The following is a 21,786-nucleotide window of genomic DNA, read 5'->3' on the forward strand; positions in this document are numbered from 1 at the left end:
TTAGGATGTCTTCTGGAACCATGAGAGATTGTGTGAGATGTGCATTCCCAGGAGTGTGAAACTGCTCACAGTTTCTACTGCTGTACCACTGGTTGTGAGTGGTGCAAGTTCTCCTGAAGTTGATAACCATCTCCTTTGTCTTGGTGACATTGAGGAAGAGATTATTTGCCTAGCACCAGGCCTCGAGCTCTTCCATCTCCTCTCTGTAGACTTTCTTATCATTGTTGGTGATGAGCCCCACCACAGTCGTGTCAACGGCGAACTTGACAATGTGATTACCCGGGTGTCTGGTTGTGCAGTCCTGTGTGAGCAGAGTGTACATCAATGGGCTCAGCACAGCCCCGAGGGGCCCCTGTGTTGCGGATGATGGGGAAGGAGAGGCGGTTATGCATCCTGACTATCAGAGGTCTGTTGGTTAGATTAGATTAGATTATCAGATTCGATTAGATTATGAGGACACGCAGTTCTTTTCTATTGTCATTTAGTAATGCATGCATTAAGAAATGATACAATGTTCCTCCAGAATGATATCACAGAAACACAAGACAAACCAAGACTGAAAAAACTGACAAAACCCACATAATTATAACGTATAGTTACAACAGTGCAAAGCAATACCGTAATTTGATGAAGAACAGACCATGGGCATGGTAAAAAAAAGTCTCAAAGTCTCTCAAAAGTCCCATCATCTCGCGCAGATGGTAGAAGGAAGAAAAACTCTCCCTGCCATGAGCTTCCAGCGCCGCAAACTTGCCGATGCAGCACCCTGGAAGCACCCGACCACAGCCGACTCTTGAGTCTGTCCGAAAACTTCGAGCCTCCGACCAGCCCTCCGACACTGAGCACTGAGCACTGAGCACCGAGCACCATCCCTGCCAAGCGCTTCGACCCCGGCCCCGACAACAGGCAGTAGGCAAAGCCGAGGATTTGGGGCCTTCCCCTCTGGAGGTTCTCAATCGCACAGTAGCAGCGGCAGCAAAGCGGGTATTTCAGAAGTTTCTCCAGATGTTCCTCCGTGCTTCTCACGTCTGTCTCCATCAAATCAGAATTGTGCACAGCTTCCTACTTACAAATACAATATCATTTCGGAGCGGCCGCGCGCGCTGTGTCGCGCCGCCATCTTCTCCTCCCCTCCAGTTGTACAGTGGTGTGTTTAGATCAAGGAGTTAAGAGTTGGTTCACTAAGGTCTGTGGGACAATAGTGTTGAATGTGGAATTGAAATCCAGAAATAGTAATCTGATATAGGTGTGCTTGTTTTCTAGAGCTAGGTGCAAGACAGATGCTATGACATCTGTCGTAGAGTAGTTCTCTTAGTAAGCAAATTGATGAATGTCCAATGGAACTTTTGTTATGTGACATTACCAGTTATTCAAAGCACTTCATGATGTTTGGCATCAGTACCACTGGCAGTAGTCGTTTACTTCTGGAGGTGTAGAGCTCTCCGGTACGCGGATGACAGTGGATGATTGCAGCATGTGGGAACCTGGATGTGTAAAGTGTTGAAAACGTCCATGAAGACGTTGGTGAGCTGGTGTACGTATTTCCTGAGTGCTCGGCCTGGATGTTGTCTGGTCCGGCAGCTTTATGGGGGTTGACTCTCTGCAGAGTCCTTCTCACATCTGCTACTCTTACAGACAGTGGCTGCTTACCTGGAAGGAAGGTAATAGCTTTTGTAGCTGGTACTGTGTCGCACAGCTCAAAAACATGCATAAAGGTTGTTTCGAGCGTTGGGGAGGGAGGCATCGCTGGTACAGTCAACACTGTCGATAATGCCCTTGATGCCCGGCCACATTCGCCAGGGATTGTTATCAGATAGGTGTTCCTGAATTTTTTTGTGCGTAGATGGTCTTTGCCCTCGTGTTGCATAAGATGAGGTTGCTCCTGGCTGCTTTTCTGTCTTCAGACTTGAAGACAACATCCTGGTGTTTCTAATCAGACAGGGCTTCCACTTTGACCATGAAATGACCACTCTTCAGCTACTAACATTGTCAACATACTTACTAATGTAATTGGTGACAGTCGAGGCATATTGCGAAGAAAAAGCATTTCAGGATGTATATTGTATACATTTCTCTGACATTAAATGTACCTTTGAAACGTTTGAAGGTCTGTGTCTTCTCTCATGTGGCGGCCTTCTTGAACATCTGCCCGTTGGTCTGTTCAGAGTAGTACTGAAGCATGGAGATTACCTCATTAGGCCATACAGTGATGGCCTCTTGACTAGTTTCTCCATTTTCAGTAGTGGTCGGTACGCTGGGATTATCATTATGGAGATGTGGTCAGAGGGGTCAAGATGAGGGCATGGGATGACTTTGGAAGTACCGTGTCTGTTTGTGTAAACATGGTTCAGTCTGTTACCCTTGTGGTCACGGTGGTGTGTTGGCGGAATTTGGGTAAACTATCCTGCAGGTTAACAGGATGCTTGTTGGTCGAGAGATGATGAGACTGTAAAGCTCTCCCAGTGCACCCTTGGTGTTTGCACTCGGGGAGGAGTAGACAGAGGTGATGAACCCAACAGTAAACTCCTTAAACAGGTCATGTGACTGGTGTTTACCTGTAAGATGTTCAATTTACACAATATAGTGACTGCTAACTGCAGATGATGAATTTGTGCCCCAACCTTTGTTAACATACACACAGATTCCACCTCCAGGGATATATCCCCAACAGGGAGTCCCTGTCCATGCAGTTATACTGAGACCGTTCTGTGATAATCATGGGACGCTTTGCGCTTCAGTCTATTTCTGAATAGGAGGAAAGGTCTTTGGCATCACTCATCGTTAGGTACACACTTAATGTCAGGAGAAGGTCAAATGTGCTAATGTGGGTCATGATTCAAAATCACTGATCCAATTTTACAATCACCTCTGTTTTACCCAGCTTACAGGATCCACTCAAGAATGTTTATTTATTTATCTATCGATTTATTTGTTTGTTTGTTTTCTTATTGACATACAACACAGAGTAGGCCTTTCCAGCCCTTCAAGCCATGCCACCCAGTAATCCCCCAGTTTAATCCTAGCCTAATCATGGGACATTTTACAATGGGCAGTTCTCCTACCAAATGGTATGACTTTGGACTGTGGGATTAAACAGGAACACCCGGAGTAAACCTGTGTGGTCACGGTGAGAATGTATAAACTCCTTACAGGCAGCAACGGGAATTGAACCCAGATCGCTGCTACTGTAAAACGTTGTGCTAATCAATACGCTACCCTGTTGCCCCTTTTTAAAGGACTATATGATCAAAAAAGTGCTACGCAGTTTGAGTTCTCTGTTTTTTTGCACTGTCGTTATAATAGTAGCAGATAATGTAAATTCCTGAATGTCAGAACTGATTCTGGAGTGACTGAGATCTGCACAGGTTAGGTGGTTTACTTCTTAACAGAGCCAGGTCCAATATAGCTATGGGAAGACTTTTGCTGATGCAGTTGAGAAGGTTTTAAACTAGCTTGGTAGAAAGTAGATGTGTGAGTGAGGGTGAGAAAGAGAGAGAGAAAAAAAGGAAAAAAAATTGAAGATGCTGCCTGACCTGCTGAGTTCCTCCTGCATTTTGTGTTTGTAAGTGTGTAACGTTCAGGAAATTTGCTTTCCAAATTTTCTAAATAAAAGAACATGAAGAGCATGGGAATAACTATAAAATTGACACTAAAATAATCTACTTAAGGGTATCTAGTGTAGCCCCCTGGTAAGCCTCAGGCTCACTCAGCTCACTTCCATCTGGGGGGGGGGCAGCCTTCGGCCCCGCAAACTGGGTAATCAAGTTTGTGTGGGTGCTGTGTGATGTACCCCACCCCACCAAATAACAGACAATACACCACATGCGATTAAATGATTACACTTTATAGATATTACTGGAAATATGTAATTAATAGAGATAAAATATAAAAGGAAAGTAAAAGGTGCCAAACTTATCAGAGTTCAACCACTTCGTGCACAACCGTTGGAGCTCAATTAACAAAGTCTTCTTTCCACTATTCGATCCCCTCCGACCTCCTCGACCCACCGCATGGGACCAACCACGGTGGTCAACCAGAGCATGTCCAGCACGTCCAGTCACATGAGTCTGTCTTCGTCTCCTCTCCTCGCCAAAGACCTCGATCCCCTCCAACCTCCTCGACCCACCACCTGGGACCAACCACGGTGGTCAACCAAATGCTCCACATGAGTCTGTCTTCGTCTCCTCTCCTCGCCAAAGACCCTGGGCCTCGTACTCCTGCTGGGGGTCCGTCCCACCGCCCAACTTACAGCATCACGTCTCCTCTCCCTGTCCCCATCGCGCCTTCTGCCCCAAAGCCCACGAAAAACAATAGCTTACAGATACACAAGAAAGAATAACATCTATCCCAATTGGTTCGTTCTCTCTCTCATCAATAATATAACCCAAACAAGCTGCGAGAGAGAGAAGCACTTTTTCAGCAGTTAACATAACAAAGAAGCCATTTTTATCAGCCTTAGCAGTAACATAAAAGAAGAAACCCCTTACACTAGTTTTGGAGCATATCATATAAGGTAGTGTGTATAATGCCACTGAGGGATTTGTGGAAATTGGAACACTAGTTACATCACAGCTACAATACACCTCATAACAAAGAATGCAATATCACTGGACAGAATGCAGAGGAAATTGATGAGGACTTTGGTAGTACAGAAGAGCATTAGAACCTTAGAACACAACACTGAAAACAGGCCATTTGGCCCTTCTAATCTGTGCCGAAACTTTATTCTGCTAGTCCCATTGACCTGCACCCAGTCCATAACCCTCCAGACCTCTCCCATCCATGTATCTATCCAATTTATTCTTAAAACTTAAGAGTGAGCCCGCATTTACCACGTCAGATGGCAGCTCATTCCACACTCACACCACTCTCTGAGTGAAGAAGGTCCCCCTAATGTTCCCCCTAAACCTTTCCCCTTTCACCCTAAAGCCATGTCCCCTCATATTTATCTCTCCTAATCTAAGTGGAAAGTGCCGACTCGCATTTACTCTGTCTATACCCCTCATAATTTTGTAAACTATCAAATCTCTCCTCATTCTTCTACGCTCCAAGGAATAAAATCCTAACCTGTTCAATCTTTCCCTGTAACTCAACTCCTGAAGACCCGACAACATCCTAGTAAATCTTCTCTGCACGCTTTCAATCTTACTGATATCCTTCCTATGGTTAGGTGACCAGAACTGCACACAATATTCCAAATTTGACCTCACCAATGTCTTATACAACCTCACCATAGCATCCCAACTCCTGTACTCAATACTTTGATTTATGAATGCCAGGATGCCAAGAGCCTTCTTTATAACCCTGTCTACCTGTGACGCCACTTTCAGGGAATTATGTATCTGAACTCCCAGATCCCTTTGTTCCTCCGCACTCCTCAGTGCCCTACCATATACTGTATATGTCCTACCTTGATTTGCCCTTCCAAAATGCAACATCTCACACTTGTCTGCATTAAATTCCATCTGCCATTTTCTGGCCCATTTTTCCAGTTGGTCCACATCCCTCTGCAAGCTTTGAAAGCCTTCCTTGTTGTCCACAACGCCTCCAATCTTAGTGTCATCGGCAAACTTGGTGATCCAATTTACCACATTATCATCTAGATCATCGATATAGACAACAAACAACAATGGTCCCAGCACAGATCCCTGAGGCACACCACTAGTCACAGGCCTCCAGTCTGAGAAGCAATCATCCACTACCACTCTCTGTCTTCTCCCACACAGCCAATTTCAAATCCAGTTTACAACCTCTCCATGGATACCTAGTGTCTGAATCTTCTGAACTAACCTCCCATGTGGGACCTTGTCAAAGGCCTTACTAAAGTCCATGTAGACAACATCCACAGCCTTTCCTTCATTTACTTTCTTGGTAACCTCCTCAAAAAACTCTACAAGATTCGTTAAACACGATCTACCACGCACAAAGCCATGCTGACTATCCCTAATCAGCCCTTGGCTGTCCAAATACTTGTATATCCAATCTCTCAGAACACCTTCTACTTTACCTACTACTGACGTCAGGCTCACCGGCCTGTAATTACCTGGTTTACTTTTGGAGCCTTTTTTAAACAATGGAACAACACGAGCTACCCTCCAATCCTCCAGCACCATACCCGTGGCTAAGGACATTTTAAATACTTCTGCCAGGGCCCCTGCAATTTCTACACTAGTCTCTGTCAAGGTCCGAGGAAATATCATGTCAGGCCCGGGGGATTTATCTACCTTTATTCGCTGTAAGGCAGCAAGCACCTCCTCCTGTTTAATCTCTATATGTTCCATGACACTACTGCTTGTTTCCCTTCCTTCCATATATGCTATGCCAGTTTCCTGAGTAAATACCGATGCAAAAGAACTCCATCTCATGAAGCTCCACACATAGACGACCACTCTGATTTTGTAGGGGACCAATTTTGTCCCTTACTATACTTTTACTCTTAATATACTTGTAGAAACCCTTCAGGTTTACCTTCACTTTATCTGCCAACACGACCTCATGTCTCCTTTTCGCTTTCCTGATTTCCTTCGTTAGTATTTTCTTACATTTTCTATACTCTTCAAATACCTCATTTATTCCTTGTTGCCTATACCTGCTATGCACCTCTCTCTTTTTCTTAACCAGATCCCCAATATCCCTTGAAAACCAAGTTTCCCTATGCCTGCTGACTTTGCCTTTAATCCTGGCAGGAACAAGCAAACTCTGCACTCTCAAAATTTCGCCTTTGAAGGCCTTCCACTTACAGAAAACAACTTATCCCAATCCATTCTTCCTAGATCCTTTCTCATTTCCACAAAATTGGCCCTTCTCCAATTTAGAACCTCAACTCAAGGACCAGACCTATCCTTATCCATAATTAACTTGAAACTAATGACATCATCGCCACTGGACCCAAAATGTTCACCTACACATACTTCTGTCACCTGACCTGAATGGTTCCCTAATAGGAGATCAAGTATTGCATCTTCTCTCGTAGGTACCTCTATATATTGATTTAGAAAACTTCCCTGAACACATTTGACAAACTCCAAGACATCTAGCCCAGCGGTCCCCAACTACCGGGCCACAAAACATCTGCTACCAGACCGCGAGAAAACAATATGATTTGGCGATATGAGTCAGCTGCGCCTTTCATACCCTGACACGCCCACTGTTGAGCCATTATGCACGCGAGGTCATTACCCACGCGTCATCCATGTCAGCGCGGGAAGGAGATCAACTCCTCGAGCTTGCAAATGACGGCAGGCTGAAAAGTATATTTGACATAACATCTCTGCCGGCATTCCGAATCAAAGTCAAGGCTAAATATCCTGAGATAGTCATGAAAACACTGAAAACATTGCTTCCATTTCCAACATATCTCTGCAATGAATGCAATGAAAACTAAATTGTGGAATAGATTGGACATAAGGAACCCCGTTCAACTATCGCTGTCTGCCGTCACCCCTCGATGGGACCATCTTGTTGCAGGAAAACAAGCCCAGGGCTCCCATTGATTCAGCGATATTGGTGTGTTGCAGTGATTTTATATGTTCATACGAGGAAAATATGTGCTGTGTGTTTAATATCCAAACATTACTTAAAATGTTATGATGCTATTGACTTATATAACCATATAACAATTACAGCACGGAAACAGGCGATCTCTGCCCTTCTAGTTGGTGCCGAACGCTACTCCCACCTAGTTCCACCGACCTGCACTCAGCCCATAACCCTCCATTCCTTTCCTGTCCATATACCTATCCAATTTTACTTTAAAGATAATATCGAACCTGCCTCTACCACTTCTACTGAAAGCTCGTTCAACACTGACTTCAAGCTCCCATGTCCTCCCCGATAATTGACTTATCACTATATTCATGCGAGGAAAATATGCGCTGTGTGTTTAATATTAAATTCGTTAGATAAACCCTTTCAGAGACAGAATTGAGTGTATTAGTCACTTATCACCTATATTCCGGTCGTGATTAACAACCCCCCACCCCCGAACAGAATCGCCAAAAATGATTTGTAGAAAAAGATCGGCAGGTACACACGTGCGCAAGTCGCGCATGCGCACTGGTGCCGCGCAAGGCTTCATGGTCATTGTAAACCCGACATATTTGACTGCTACTCTTGTACGTTGGCAACCCTCCCCCCCCCCGCCCCCCCACCGGGTCGGCCGGTCCGCAAGAATATTGTCAATATGAAACTGGTCCGCAGTGCGAGAAAGGTTGGGGGCCCCTGATCTAGCCCTTTCACAGTGTGGGAGTCCCAGTCAAATATGATTAAATATGATTAGGAAAAATAGGTGCATTTTTATTGAATGTATTGAAAAGAGATTAAAATAGAGAGCAGTAAACAATGAGGGCTCAAGAGAGATTAGTAGCCAGGGGAAATAGATTTACATAGCAATACATAGAAGGGAGTGTAGGTGAATTATTTTTCTCCCAGAGTGATGAGGTTTGGAACTGGCTGCTTGGGGCAGAAGCCCTTGATCACATTTATTTATGAAGCTTTGTACCATGAAGTACAAAACTACTTTGTACCATGCAGCAGGACAGGTCTTTGTCAGACAGTGTAAATTCAGTGGGCCAAATCAGTTCCTTTTATGGCATAAGTTGTAGTTCAACTCTCTGCAAACATTTTAGGCTTCATTTTTAAGTTCCTAGTTGGACTTTGTATTGCATAGAATTTGAAGAAAGCGTCATTATAGTTTGCTGCAGTTATGCTTCACCTGATGAGAGATCTAAGAAACATCTCTTGGTAATGGCCTCACACTTGTTACTATAACACAGGACATGGTGTTGTGTCTTTTTAACCATTAACCTATTCTGTACATTATACTTCAGATATAAGGACTAGCTGTTTCAACAATAGCTATAGATTTAATCATGTAAAATCCAGGCTGTGTCATATCTTCATACAGGTTTTACAGTTCAACCATAGGAAGTGATTCCTGTGTAACTGGCCAGTTGTATATTCCTGAAGGGGCTGGTAATGTACTAGTCTGGACTGGTTTGATAAAGAAGAGAATAAATCCACTAAGCCAGTGGATAATTTGCTTCAATTGCACTTTGATGCAAGATCACTGTTACAGAAGAACTGGATATTTAAAGGCTATTGTGGGATTGTAAATGGCCTAGAATCAAAAGCATGTGATCAACTAGAATATAGAGACTGAAAAGTTAAAGTATTGTACTCTCTATTGGTTTGTTTCTAAAAACAAGATCTGTTCATTTTAGAAAGAGAAGAAAAGTGGACTCTTAAAGCTTCTGTCAGGAGCCTCAGGAAAGAAGAAGTCTCGCTCTCCTCCGTCAATGTCTCCAACTCATGATCCCCCACAAGCAGCAGCAGAGAACACCATGCAGGGAGCCATGGGCCCCGATGTTAGTTCGGTCTCTAGCCATGGCAGGGCTGGATCTTGCCCTTTAGAAAGCGAAATGCAAGGGGCAATGGGAATGGAGCCACTGCACAGGAAAACCGGCTCACTGGATTCCAACTTCTCCATTTCTCCACCCACAAGGCAGCTGTGCTCCTCCATGGTTGCAATCCGTCCAGAGCTGAAGCCACTTCCATGTGAAAGGTAGGCACATAATTTAAAAATATATACTTTTTTTTGTTGCCTTTAAGAAAGTAAAAATGTTAAAGTGAAAATGTAAAGGGCACGTTAAGTCCCCTGTTTTCTCTTTATGGTACAGTGTACGGTAATTTATATAATGACTTTTTACCCATGATCATCACTCGCTTTAAACTCTGCCTCGTTTGAAAATTCTTCTTCACAAAATACCTTGCATCACTCTTGTGAGAATCTGAAGGCAAATCTGTCTTCAGGTGTTAGGAATTGTGTTTCTGCTCCATATTGTGAACGGGGCAGTGAAACCTTTTGTAAGCAAAGTCATTGGTAATAAAACAAAAATGTTCTGCCGGCTTGCATTATGTGCCACAGAAATCAACCTCCCCCTTTGCACGCTGATTAAAATGACAGTGAAGTTTCAATCAAGGCTTGAACTGAATCAGTGATACGTTGGTGTAGTCTTATCACAGAGGAGTGACCCGGGTTCAACCCCACTGCTGTCTATGAGGAGTCTGTAATTTCTCCCCATGACTGCATTGCAATCCTCTGGGTGCTCCAGTTTCCTCGGGCGCCATGGTAACGTAGCGGTTAGTGTGACGCTATTACAGCTCAGGCCGTTGGAGTCCAATGCTTAATTCCGGCAGTACTCTGTAAGGAGTCTCTCAGTATCCTCACCATGGAATGTGAGAGGTTTCTGCAGTTTCCAAAGACATACCTGGTACAGTAGGTTAATTGGTCATTGTAAGTTGCCCCCTGATTAGGTTAGGGTTAAATCGGGGTTGTCAGGGGTTGCTGAGCGGTGCAGGCTCATTGGGCCTGAGAGGCCTGTTACCATGCTCTAGCGCTAGATAAATAAATAAATAATCTTTTAAATTTAAACCCCATTATCTGGTGTACACTTATATTTATTCACTGCTAGTTGGTGTGCTTTTGCTAACTCGGACTCCCACTAACTACCCCTCCCCTCCCCCCAAACAACAATGGCCATGGTCCTACCCAATTTAATATGGAATTTGCTCTCCTTCATCTGGCAGAAGCCCTGTGCATTAGTACAGATCTTCTGCTGCCGGTCAGTGCTGGACTTGCCAGCAATGCCCTCATCATGTGAATGTAAAGAAACGTTTTTCAATTTATGATGAGAGAAGTTTCATGTGAGTTGGTTCAAAATAATTAGAAAGACAAAATCTTAGCACATTGCATCTTCTGTCCAAAAGTCAGATTATCTTATGTCAACTTTGATTATGAAAGCAGTCCACGTAGCTGTTGCCATTACTTTTCAACTATGTACAAGATACAAATAGCAAACTAGCGAAGACACTGTCAATTGAATGTAAAGTCCAGAGTCCAGAGGAATGAGGTAATCAGCACGTGAGATTTGTGCAAAAGGAATGATGTAGCAGTAGAAAATTACATTGATCTCAGTAGTAATTGCAAAAATGTATCCAAAAAAGTAACTAGACCAAAGACTTCATCTACATAATTCGTGCAATCTGGCTGGTGTCCTGTTGGAATAAGAACATGGTGTTGTCAGAGATCTGACAAGAAAATGGAACAGTTCCAATGCTTGTTCTTGGAATAGATTCCAAGCTTTTATTCCTGTTTACTCAAGGGATAAGAGTATGTTTCACTACTGACAAAATGCTTTGATCAATTTTCTGCATTATGAATTTGGATGTATCATGAACTAAAAGCTAAACAGAACAAGTCAATACGATAAGTTTAATTATCTGAAATGAAAAGCAACAGACACAATGGACAGAGCTATAGATTGGCTCATTTTTTCACAATAATAGAAACCTACAGTATTCTGTGACAAAGGATGATTATTTATTGATGCTGGCTTGTGTCAATGATACCATAAGAATTTGATAAAATTTCTCCTGTAAGAATTTTCCCTGTTCTTGTCTCCCTTTCTCTTCACCATTTACACCTCGGACTTCAACTACTGCACGGAGTCTTGTCATCTTCGGAAGTTTTCTGATGACTGCCATAGTTGGATGCATCAGCAAGGGAGATGAGGTTGAGTACAGGGCTACGGTAGGAAACTTTGTCACATGGTGTGAGCAGAATTATCTGCAGCTTAATGTGAAAAAGACTAAGGAGTTGGTGGTAGACCTGAGGAGAGCTAAGGTACCAGTGACCCCTGTTTCCATCCAGGGGGTCAGTGTGGACACAGTGGAGGATTACAAATACCTGGGGATACGCATTGACAATAAACTGGACTGCTCAAAGAACACTGAGGCTGTCTACAAGAAGGGTCAGAGCTGTCTCTATTTCCTGAGGAGACTGAGGTCCTTTAGCATCTACCGGACGATGCTGAGGGTGTTCTACGAGTCTGTGGTGGCCAGTGCTATCATGTTTGCTGTTGTGTGCTGGGGCAGCAGGCTGTGGGTAGACAGAATCAACAAACTCATTCGTAAGGCCAGTGATATTGTGGGGATGGAACTGGACTCTCTCATGGTGGTGTCTGAAAAGAGGATGCTGTCCAAGTTGCATGCCATCTTGGTCAATGTCTCCCATCCACTACATAATGTACTGGGTGGGCACAGGAGTACATTCAGCCAGAGACTCATTCCACCGAGATGCAGCACAGAGCGTCACAGGAAGTCATTCCTGCCTCTGGCCGTCAAACTTTACAACTCCTCCCTTGGAGTGTCAGACACCCTGAGCCAATAGGCTGGTCCTGGACTTATTTCATAATTTCCTGGCATAATTTACATATTACTAATTAACTACTGATGGTTCTATTACTATTTATTATTTATGGTGCAACTGTAACGAAAACCAATTTCCCCCGGAATCAATAAAGTATGACTATGACTAATTGGTTTTGTATCTTAGAAGTGAAAATTAACTTCAGCAAACACAAAAGAGTGGGTAAAATAGAAAAACTAACAGTTGTCATTAAGCACCTCAGCCCAGTACCTTTTCTATGAATTGATTTTCATTTCCTTTGGTGTCTGAGAACTGCTGGATTCATTTCTTCGCAGAGGTTTCTGGAGGATCCTACAGTAGTGCTCACATTTCATGCTGATACTACTGGTGCCTGAAAACTGATAAGTTTTTTTAAAAATAAAAGGCATATATGAAAGCGTAACTAGAGTTTAAGGTTGTTTCTTTCATTTCTCAATCCAGTAACCTCACAGGGAGATGCCAAGGTCAGGAAATAATCTACTTAATAGTAGATAAAAGAAATAAACTAAATAGGATAAATATAAATGTTCAGAACACACAGACTGTCTGCCTATGTTTCATTTCAATGTTATCGGAAAATGGAATGCACTGAATAAATAATCTGCTGCAGTTTAACTCCAGGCAGTTTACATATGAGTCCAATGTGAATGAGCCTGAGCTTGCTGCAACTTGCAGAACTTAGCTGAACCGCCTCTCATCTAGTTCTACAGCAGCTTTTGGGCCATTTTTAGAACATTAATAGCAGTCTACAGTACTTGACATCACTGGATGTGAGCACTAATGGTTTAATGTATTCAGTCTGTCCACTTACAATTACAGTTGGTTGATTTCTAAAAAATAAATTACTGCTGAAACCCTCAGCCGTCCATAAGTATGAGCTAATCCAAAATACTTGCTATCTATTCCCAGACTTGACCACGTCCATTCTTTCTTTTCTTTTCAAATCTTTTTATTATTATCCAAAATTTACAAGAGTACATCGAAGTAAACAGCACTTACAATGTATCAAGAAAAAAAAAACATTATTATAAAGATTGAAAAAATTTTTGGTGATGGAAAAAAAAGTGGAAAAAAAAACCCCACTGAGCAAGAAAAAGTGAGGGGAAAAAACCCGTTAGGTGTTCAACCGCGGAGCCATGCGTCATACAAAAAGCTTCTAAAGATAAACATCAAACCGCCAGCAAAAAAAAGAAATGTACCAAAAATTTACAACTAGATCGTGGAGGAAATTATCAATGAACTCAAATGATAATAACGAGAAAATGAACCCCATCTTTTCTCAAAATCAAACATAGGTTCAAAGGTTCGACTTCTAATTTTCTCCAAACTAAGACATAGCATCATTTGAGAGAATCATTGTGACAAAGTGGGAGCCGATGTATCCTTCCACTTCAACAAAATGGCCCTCCTAGCTATCAATGTAACAAATGCAATAACATGGACCAAGTCCATTCATCCATTACACTGCTAATACTGATTACACTAGCCCTTATGCCCAAAAATAACCTTAACTCTAAAATAGTAAATTTGATTTACAGTCAACGTGCTTCGCTAACTCTGTAATTTCAGCTTCACAATTCCGATTTCTGCATTCTTCCATTTCTAGCCTGGTGCATTCCCAGTTTTTAAATTGGCAATCATGTTCTTAAAACTATTTCCCTCTATCCTTTCTTCCTGCATTACGTCACTTTGTAGAGCCTACCTTTTGAATAAGCTTTAGTCTCCTTCCCTGTCAAACCTTTGAATCATCGTGCAATGATATAAAAATGCAAGTTGTTCTCCTCTAGCTGAAAGTATTTTCCCATCATCATTGAAATCTGCACCATTGCCTTCAATGGGCCAGCAAAGCCTTTGGCCCTCTGAGGAAAGTATCAAAAGCTCAGACCTGGCACAATACTGTGATCTCAGCTCTCCTGTATGCTTCAATGGCATGAACTACCTACACCATCATTGAGCATTTGGACCATCATCCCCTTTAGAGGGCGATGCACTAGATGAATGTCATTTGGGCTGGTTAAAGTCAGAACCAGTGTCTCCTGTTCATTTCAAAGGAAAGTGCATAACAAGGAGATGTTTGATTGATTTGATTTAACATGGAGAGTGGGCAGAGAGAAATACACAAAAGACAACAGTAGAATTGTAGAAATAAATTCTCAAGATAGAAAAATGTATTTTTGTACAGTTGTGTCAAATTCTGCATGATGTCAAAAATTGCCGAGATCGTGGAACATGGGATTTCATGAAATATGCAAAAAGTGAGTTTATTTTTAAAAATGGGTTAAACTTGCAACTGACCAAATTCATCATTATATTAAGACCATGATTTGGGTTTGACATTGTATATTCAGCATAATAAAGAAGAGCTGTAAAATAGGCCAAGATCTAGTTTTATTTATAGGATCGTGTGAGAATACCTATTCGAGTCCATTGCTACAAGATTGGGTGAGGATCAGTGCAATAGATGGCCGTGCGCTCGGTCGCGGTGGCCTCTCTGGGTCCAACTTCCTGTCCATTACACCACTGGCACTGTAAAGTGCAGCAAAGAAGGCTCTTCATCTCTGGCGGTGTTCAGAGCTTCCTTCATCAGGCCGGTAGCTTCACTATGGCCAGTCATGCAAGTCCCAGGTGGAGACTCAGGAATACCATTGCATTCAGATGTAGAAGAATTCTTCATTGCTGTTTCCCTAACTATTTTGTTTCACCAGTCAGGGTTGTTATCCCCGAGCTGAACCCCTAAACCTGGAGGACCAGTGGACCACTCTTAGTCTGTCCTCTACTCTTTGACCCGTTTGACATGGGTGACTCTACCAAAAGCCAAAGCACTAAGCTCTCCAGATCATTGAGGCACGCAAGCTTCCAAACCATGATAAGGTTGTGGTCCCCTTGGAGATTTCTGGGTCCAAACAAAGGTGTAATTATTCGTCCTTTACATCTTTTTGTTAAGATTGCAAGATACTGATGGATATTAAGAACATCAAGTACTGTAGATCTACCCCACTAGTGAGTTGGACTTGTCGTGCACTGTGTTGCCATCTGGTACAGTCACCCAAAGAGAAAGGTAGCAGATGTGGTGTGCAGTCCAACAAACGGAGCAAATGGTGGTCTTGGACATTTTTCTTGTGATCGCAAGACCCTGTTGGGCTTGGGTAATGTAGAATAATGCAAGTCTGGTTCACTGGTTCATTGGTGAGACCGGCGGTGGGGTAGCTGTGTGACCTGGGTCATTGTGCGGTCCAGACCCTCATGCTACGTGACCGCCTCGTGCAGCTGCCCAGGGTCGGAGATGCTGGAGGCGGTGGGGGAGAGAGTAGAGCCACTGCTGGAGTACGTGCTGGGCTGGGGGCTGGCCTCAACCATCAGTGCTGCCCTCTACAGTTCATTTGGTAGAAGACAAACTGGATTGCATTTGCCTACATCTGCACTAGTGCATGATGAAGGTTGCTGTGTGCTTGTTATTGCAGCAACGTGGATCCAGGACAACATACCATACATCATCAACCTACAGGCCCTGCCACCCGGGGACTTGGGCTATATATTTTTTGCTTGTGACTGCATTTTTTCCTTCTATCATAATTATACTGCAATAGCAGAAAGACCATTAGGCTTCTGACCTCCCTGCCACATCGTATTCAAAGAGTCACTGGTTAACAATACTAAAGTACTTTAGTTTGTTACTTATGTATGATTCATTTGTCGATTTTATTCTTGCCTTCATAAGTTATCGTGCGTTATGTGTACTACTGTGCTTTACACTCTGCTTTGGAGAAATGTCTCATTTCTATATACATTATATGTTTTATATATATACACACGTATGTAGATATATGACAATAATTTCTCTTGACTTATTATGTGCTTTGTGCTGTGTGTGACTGTTGGTACTGTGTTTTGATCCTTGACCCCAGAGGAGCACTGTTTCGTTTGGCTGCATTCATGTACTGTATACGGTTCAATGACAATTAAACTTGAACTTGAACTAGAATTTCATTACATCCCTGCTCAACTAAACATTAGGAACCAGATGAGGAATTTGTAAATAATCTATTTCTTTTCCCATTGATCTTTTATCAAAACATATTTGTAGCCTGATTGTGAGGGTGAAAGAGGATTCATGGGCTTTGTAGTTCAATTATTATGTCTCGTGTTCTCTTTATTTTGAATTTGATTTTTTTAAAAAGACAGATTTCTGGTCAAGAAAACATTTTTGAAAAAAATGCCCAAATTTGTTCTGTAATATAATGGCTGTTTGAATGATTCAAACTAATTTGCATAAATGTGGGAGTACTAATATTTTTTCCTGGAGTGTACTATGGACCACTACTTAATTTAGAAATAGAAAATAACCTTTTGAAATCAAAAGTTTGAGTACAAGTTAAATGGAAAAGGCAAATGAGTCAAGCAAAAGGAAAAGTTGCAAAGGTAAGCTGTTTAAACAAATTAATCAGAATCAGATTTAATATCACTGGCATATATTGTGAAGCTTGTTTTGCAGCAGCAGTACATTTCAATACATAGTAGTCAAAACCATAAATTACAATAAGTATATATTAAAAAGATAAATAAGTAGTGCAAAAAGAAAGGGAAAAATACTGAGGAAGTGTACATGGGTCCATTGTCCATTTAGAAATCTTAATGGTGGAGGGAAGAAGCTATAGCTGAAGAAGTGAGTGTATTTTTTCAAAGTTCAAAGTACATTTATTATCAATGTATGTACACTATATACAACCTTGAGATTTGTCTCCTAACAAGCAGCCCAGCCACAAAACAAAGAAACCCAACAGAACCCTTTTAAAAAAAAGACTGTCAAACACCCAATGTACAGAGAAAAAAACCAAATCGTGCAAGCAGTAAGAGTAAGAAAATAATATTCAAAACTGAAATTCATGAAAGTGAGTCCAAAGCCACGAAGCCAGTCATCACTGCAGCCTACCCAGGAGTCTGTTAGTTGTAGGCCACAGCCTCAGTTCAGCACAGAGAGGAGTAAACCTCGCCGAGCAGCGAGCTGAATACTGGCCCATCCCTCGTCTCCGGCCCTGACACTCTGACTTTGCCATACTGGCCCAGTACTTAAATCAGTCAAACAGTGGATTGATCTGCACTCTTGGTCTCAGTCCCTGCTGCTTTGATATACTCTCGTGCCTGAGATCCGCCACCTTGATTCGGCCCATACCCAACCTGACCAATTCGGCCTGGCACTTAAATCAGTCAAACCTCTGCTTGTTTCTCACTCTCACTCTCAGGCCTGGGCCTTGCCATCTCGATTCTGCCTCACCTCAGTTCTGTCGCTTCGAATCACCTCCAAGTCCGCCCCAGCAGCCAAACATTGACTCAATCTCCGCACTTGGGCCCAGGCCCCATGGCCTCAATTTGGCCAGTACACACCACACCACAACCGTCCTGCATTTTCGAGATTTCAGGTCACACTGCAAAAATGCCAGGTCATACAGGCGGTTCAAAAGCTTGACTCCAAAAGGGAAGTTACAGGCTTCTGATTGGAGTGATCATTTTCAAGAAAAAGTGTGATTAATGAAGTAATTATTAGTTGTTCTTGCTGCCAACAAGTCATCACAGTCCTTCATAAGCACCATTTAAACTGGAACTAACACTGCAATTGTTGTATTTGCAAAGCGAGAGCTTCTCCTAATCAAATTTTACTTTCTTCTTTTGGCAGGTATCGCGTACTTGTTCCTTATCCCCCACAGAGTGAAGCTGAGATAGAACTGAAAGAAGGTGATATAGTGTTTGTTCACAAGAAACGGGAAGATGGGTGGTTCAAAGGCACATTACAGCGAAATGGAAAAACTGGTTTATTCCCAGGAAGTTTTGTGGAAAACTTCTAATTAGTCTTGCTTATTCAGAGCTGCTGTTTTATTATTGATCATAATGACTGATTGACATTAAACACAAGTAAATAAACTATTAAGCACAAAATCACAGGAATCAAGATTTCACTGCCATTGTCACTTCCAAAGATACTAAAAGTCCTATCTATAATAATGGCTTTTCATTTATGAAACTGTTGTATAAACATGTACATACTTAAGTATGTTGAATCAGTGCCTTCCCCATGAAGTCACAAACTGAAACACAAGTACATTTGCATTTAAACTAGACTGAAGTACATTTATTCTTTACTGTGTAAATTATAAATTTGGACTTTTTTAAAAAAATAGAATTTTTATATATCATAACTTATTTGGTAAGATTAGCACAAATAATGAATGATTGTATGTGAGGTGCTTTCTCTGACTGGTAATTATGATTTTTCTTCTTGCAGTATAATAATTAGCAATCAGGAAATAATTGGAACTGTCAACCATCAAGAGATAAAAATTATTTACTGCTAGCCAACTAATTTGTTGCTTGTTGTTCGATTATATTAGTCAGATGACTTTGTCTAATCCACAAATTACATCAGTTAAATTTAAAGATGTAGCAATTAGTAGGACCACATTAATGAACTGAAAACTATTTCACCCTACCAACTGGTTGGATTATAAGAAAGATGCCAACTTATAGGCAAGTTCACAAGAGAGAAAAGATGTTACTCGTCTATTGTCAATAAACTTAAGAAAATTTGGGAATTTTTTTCCCTCAAATTGCAAAAATATTGGAGAAATTACTGTCATAATGGGCTGGGAGAATACAATCACATTCTGTATGAATAATTATTCAGTAAAACTTAGATTACCTGGCACCCAGTTTGAAAATCTCAGTGGTTCAGCATCTAGCTTGCTCTTTAATCTATAGTGTGTGGTCAAGTCTGGAGTGTTGGTCAGTTGTTTTGACAAGTTGAAACTCAGTGTTCTATGTCCTGCTCCCCTTAATCTCAACAGGTTTTCTGAAAGCTGCATAGCCTGCAAAAATGAAATAAAACCATGTTAGGATAACAATCCATAGTCTAGAAAACCTGCTGTTAATTGTGCCTAAAATCTTAAAAAGTGCCAGCTTATCTGTGCTTTACTGTAATAGAAAACAAAATGCTAGGTTGTTTGCTCGTAAACCACTCAAATCAGGCTCATGCTTTCAGTACATTGTCATGTGTAATGATTAGGGTCTCTTTGTATTTCTTTTTTGTCTTCACTTTTCCAAGCACGTCTTTGCGCTGATCAAATGATTTGGAACCTGTCTGCAAAAATTCCTGCTTTGAATGTTGACTGTGCAACTTGCTGGCCTCCAGCTATGAACTAGAGGAAACTGATTCCTTCGCCCTGTGGTCCTCCCCCACTTTATAGAAGTTTGACTCCATGACATAAAGGTGCATTTGCTCTTTGTTTGATGCACAATATGGCAACAGCATGTTGAGCAAATACTGTGATAGGCCTACCCAAAACCAGATGGAGCAACTCTGCAGACGTTCCAGCAGAACGGTGGTTAGCAGAGCACCACCCCCCAATACTATACATATATTAAAAATATACATATGATCTATACGTATACATATTTTATATGTGTATGGTATAGGTGAGCACCATCCACCTATACCAGATGTATATAAAAATGTAAGTTTATAGTCAAGTACACAGTCATTTATCCCAAAAAGGACAGGCATGCACCCCTTCAAAGTTGATATGTTTAAAATTGCACTCAAGTCCCCATTTGCTTTTAAAATAAACAGTGTGTAACTTCATGATCCTTTGTTTTGCTTTTTGAATTATATAGTCCGCGTAGCACGTGACTATTATTTTTATATCATATCTGCAGTCTTTTATAAATTGGCATATTTATCAGAGGAAGGTACAGTCAACATCGATCCTTAAATATATATTTACCTAAGTGTTTGTAACTAAGTACGCATTTAAAGACTTGCATCTCATTCCACAAAGTAAATCATTTTTGGGATTGTAAACACACAAAGTTTTAACCAATCTGCACTGATTTCTGTATATGACACAATCTACAGGATAGTGTAGAATAGGAGGCAGGATTCCATGTTGAATTGGACATCTGGATATTCCAGAAGCTGCAGTTAGTTTTCTGGCATAACGAGAAAAACTGGTGACAGTTATGCAGTCTGATTACTGCAAAGCCCATGCTATTGCCTCATGGCCCACAATTTCACAATATCTTTACCAATCATGGAGTCAAAAACAGTGCAGTTTTAATTTGCTTCTTTCATAGTTACACCCCGGTGATTGTTCTTGGAACCTGGAAGAACCGGGCTGTGGATGATCTAAAATTTGCATTAAATGAAACGGTCCGTGCTTCATAATACAATTTCTAGAAAAATTCTGATTCTTTAAACATGACAATTTGAAGATGGGTTGGGGTGTAGTGTAAACAGAAAATATACAACACCTAGCTTGCTAAAATCACCATCAGTTCCTGCGCTTCCTCTTTGGTCCAGCAAGATGAGCTCTGTATCATCACGATTTTCTATTCATTCACTGAATGTATGGTTTCAATTAGGATCAATTTACATTTGGCTCATCAGTAAAGAATAAGCATGTTCTGAGTTTACAAGAACTGATGTAGGAGCCTAATTGAGAAAGTAATTCCAGTCTGCTACATAACAAGTTTGTTCATGATCAAACAGCCAACTATATATAATAGTTATATTGGATTTCATGCCCCTGTGCTGGCAAGTTAATTTTTTTCAATGATTGATTTTATTCCTTTACCAAAATGATTCAGAATTGTACCCACTTCTTGCACAAGCAACAAAATTAAAACTTGTTATCAATTTAAACATAAAAGTCCACAATTAAGAATGGCTTATAAATAGTTGGAGATAAAGATCCAATTAAATTAAATACAATCCTACTCACTTTTAACAAACATTATTCTTCTGGAAGAATTACTTGATAAACTAGTGTCATTTATTTCTAAGCCTGGAAAAAATAATTGCATTGAAACATAATGTCACAGACCTCAGCATAACAGAACTGGTACAGAACTCTCTCTGCCTAAGCACATTTTCTTAATTTTATTTCGTTAGGACAGTATCCTTTTAAGTAGGTTTTTGAATTTGTATTATACATGCAAGGAAGGGTACAATTAATGTGAAAACACACTGCCATTGCTGAGCCAGTCCAACATCATCACTGCTGCATGTAATTCGCTTTGAAAAGATAATCTCAGTTGTAGTTAGGCGTAATGAGGAACAACAGCAATTTGATGTTGTTTTCTCTGTAAATATAATGCTATTGTCATTGAGTTTCAGATCCTGTAAAATGTCTTTGTAAAATTACAATTGTTCAGATAGGAATACCACAACACTATTTTATATCACATCCAGTCTTTTTACAACATACCTCACCAGAGTAGAAGTAATTACTCATTCTGATATTAACCCATGAGCAAGCACTACATAGATGGAAATAAACAACTGTTCTCCAGAGAATATTAGTTCCTTGCATTGGGTGCTCAAATTATCAATACAAAAATAATCTTTTAATTTCCTCTCAAAATTCCAAAAGTTAACAGAAACAGAGTGGAGTGATATTTTGTTGTAATGTTCCTTGACGTGTCGTTATCCTAACCATCTTTGTGAATTGCTTACTCTTATACAAGCAAAGATTTCTTTCTGCATTCATTCA

At 41.1% G+C, this 21,786-nt stretch overlaps 1 protein-coding gene and 1 long non-coding RNA gene across 4 annotated transcripts in view; one reads left to right on the forward strand and one right to left on the reverse strand.

Annotated features, from left to right (window-relative positions):
* The window catches only part of LOC134349557 (E3 ubiquitin-protein ligase SH3RF3-like), a 350,296-nt gene extending 331,351 nt beyond the window's left edge, over positions 1 to 18,945 (forward strand). For both annotated transcript variants that reach the window (XM_063054067.1, XM_063054068.1), the window contains 2 exons: positions 9,222 to 9,562; positions 17,919 to 18,945. In XM_063054067.1, coding sequence (XP_062910137.1) covers positions 9,222 to 9,562; positions 17,919 to 18,087 — 510 coding nt within the window. In that variant the 3' untranslated portion in view covers positions 18,088 to 18,945. The remainder of the gene's footprint in view (positions 1 to 9,221; positions 9,563 to 17,918) is intronic.
* Positions 1 to 19,070, reverse strand: part of LOC134349558 (uncharacterized) — a 61,791-nt gene extending 42,721 nt beyond the window's left edge. For both annotated transcript variants that reach the window (XR_010018707.1, XR_010018708.1), the window contains exon 1: positions 18,939 to 19,070. This is a non-coding gene — a long non-coding RNA (uncharacterized LOC134349558). The remainder of the gene's footprint in view (positions 1 to 18,938) is intronic.
* Positions 19,071 to 21,786: the final 2,716 nt, after the last annotated feature.

This window comes from Mobula hypostoma, chromosome 7 (assembly GCF_963921235.1).
Source record: "Mobula hypostoma chromosome 7, sMobHyp1.1, whole genome shotgun sequence".
In the NCBI taxonomy this organism is placed as follows: domain Eukaryota; kingdom Metazoa; phylum Chordata; class Chondrichthyes; order Myliobatiformes; family Myliobatidae; genus Mobula; species Mobula hypostoma.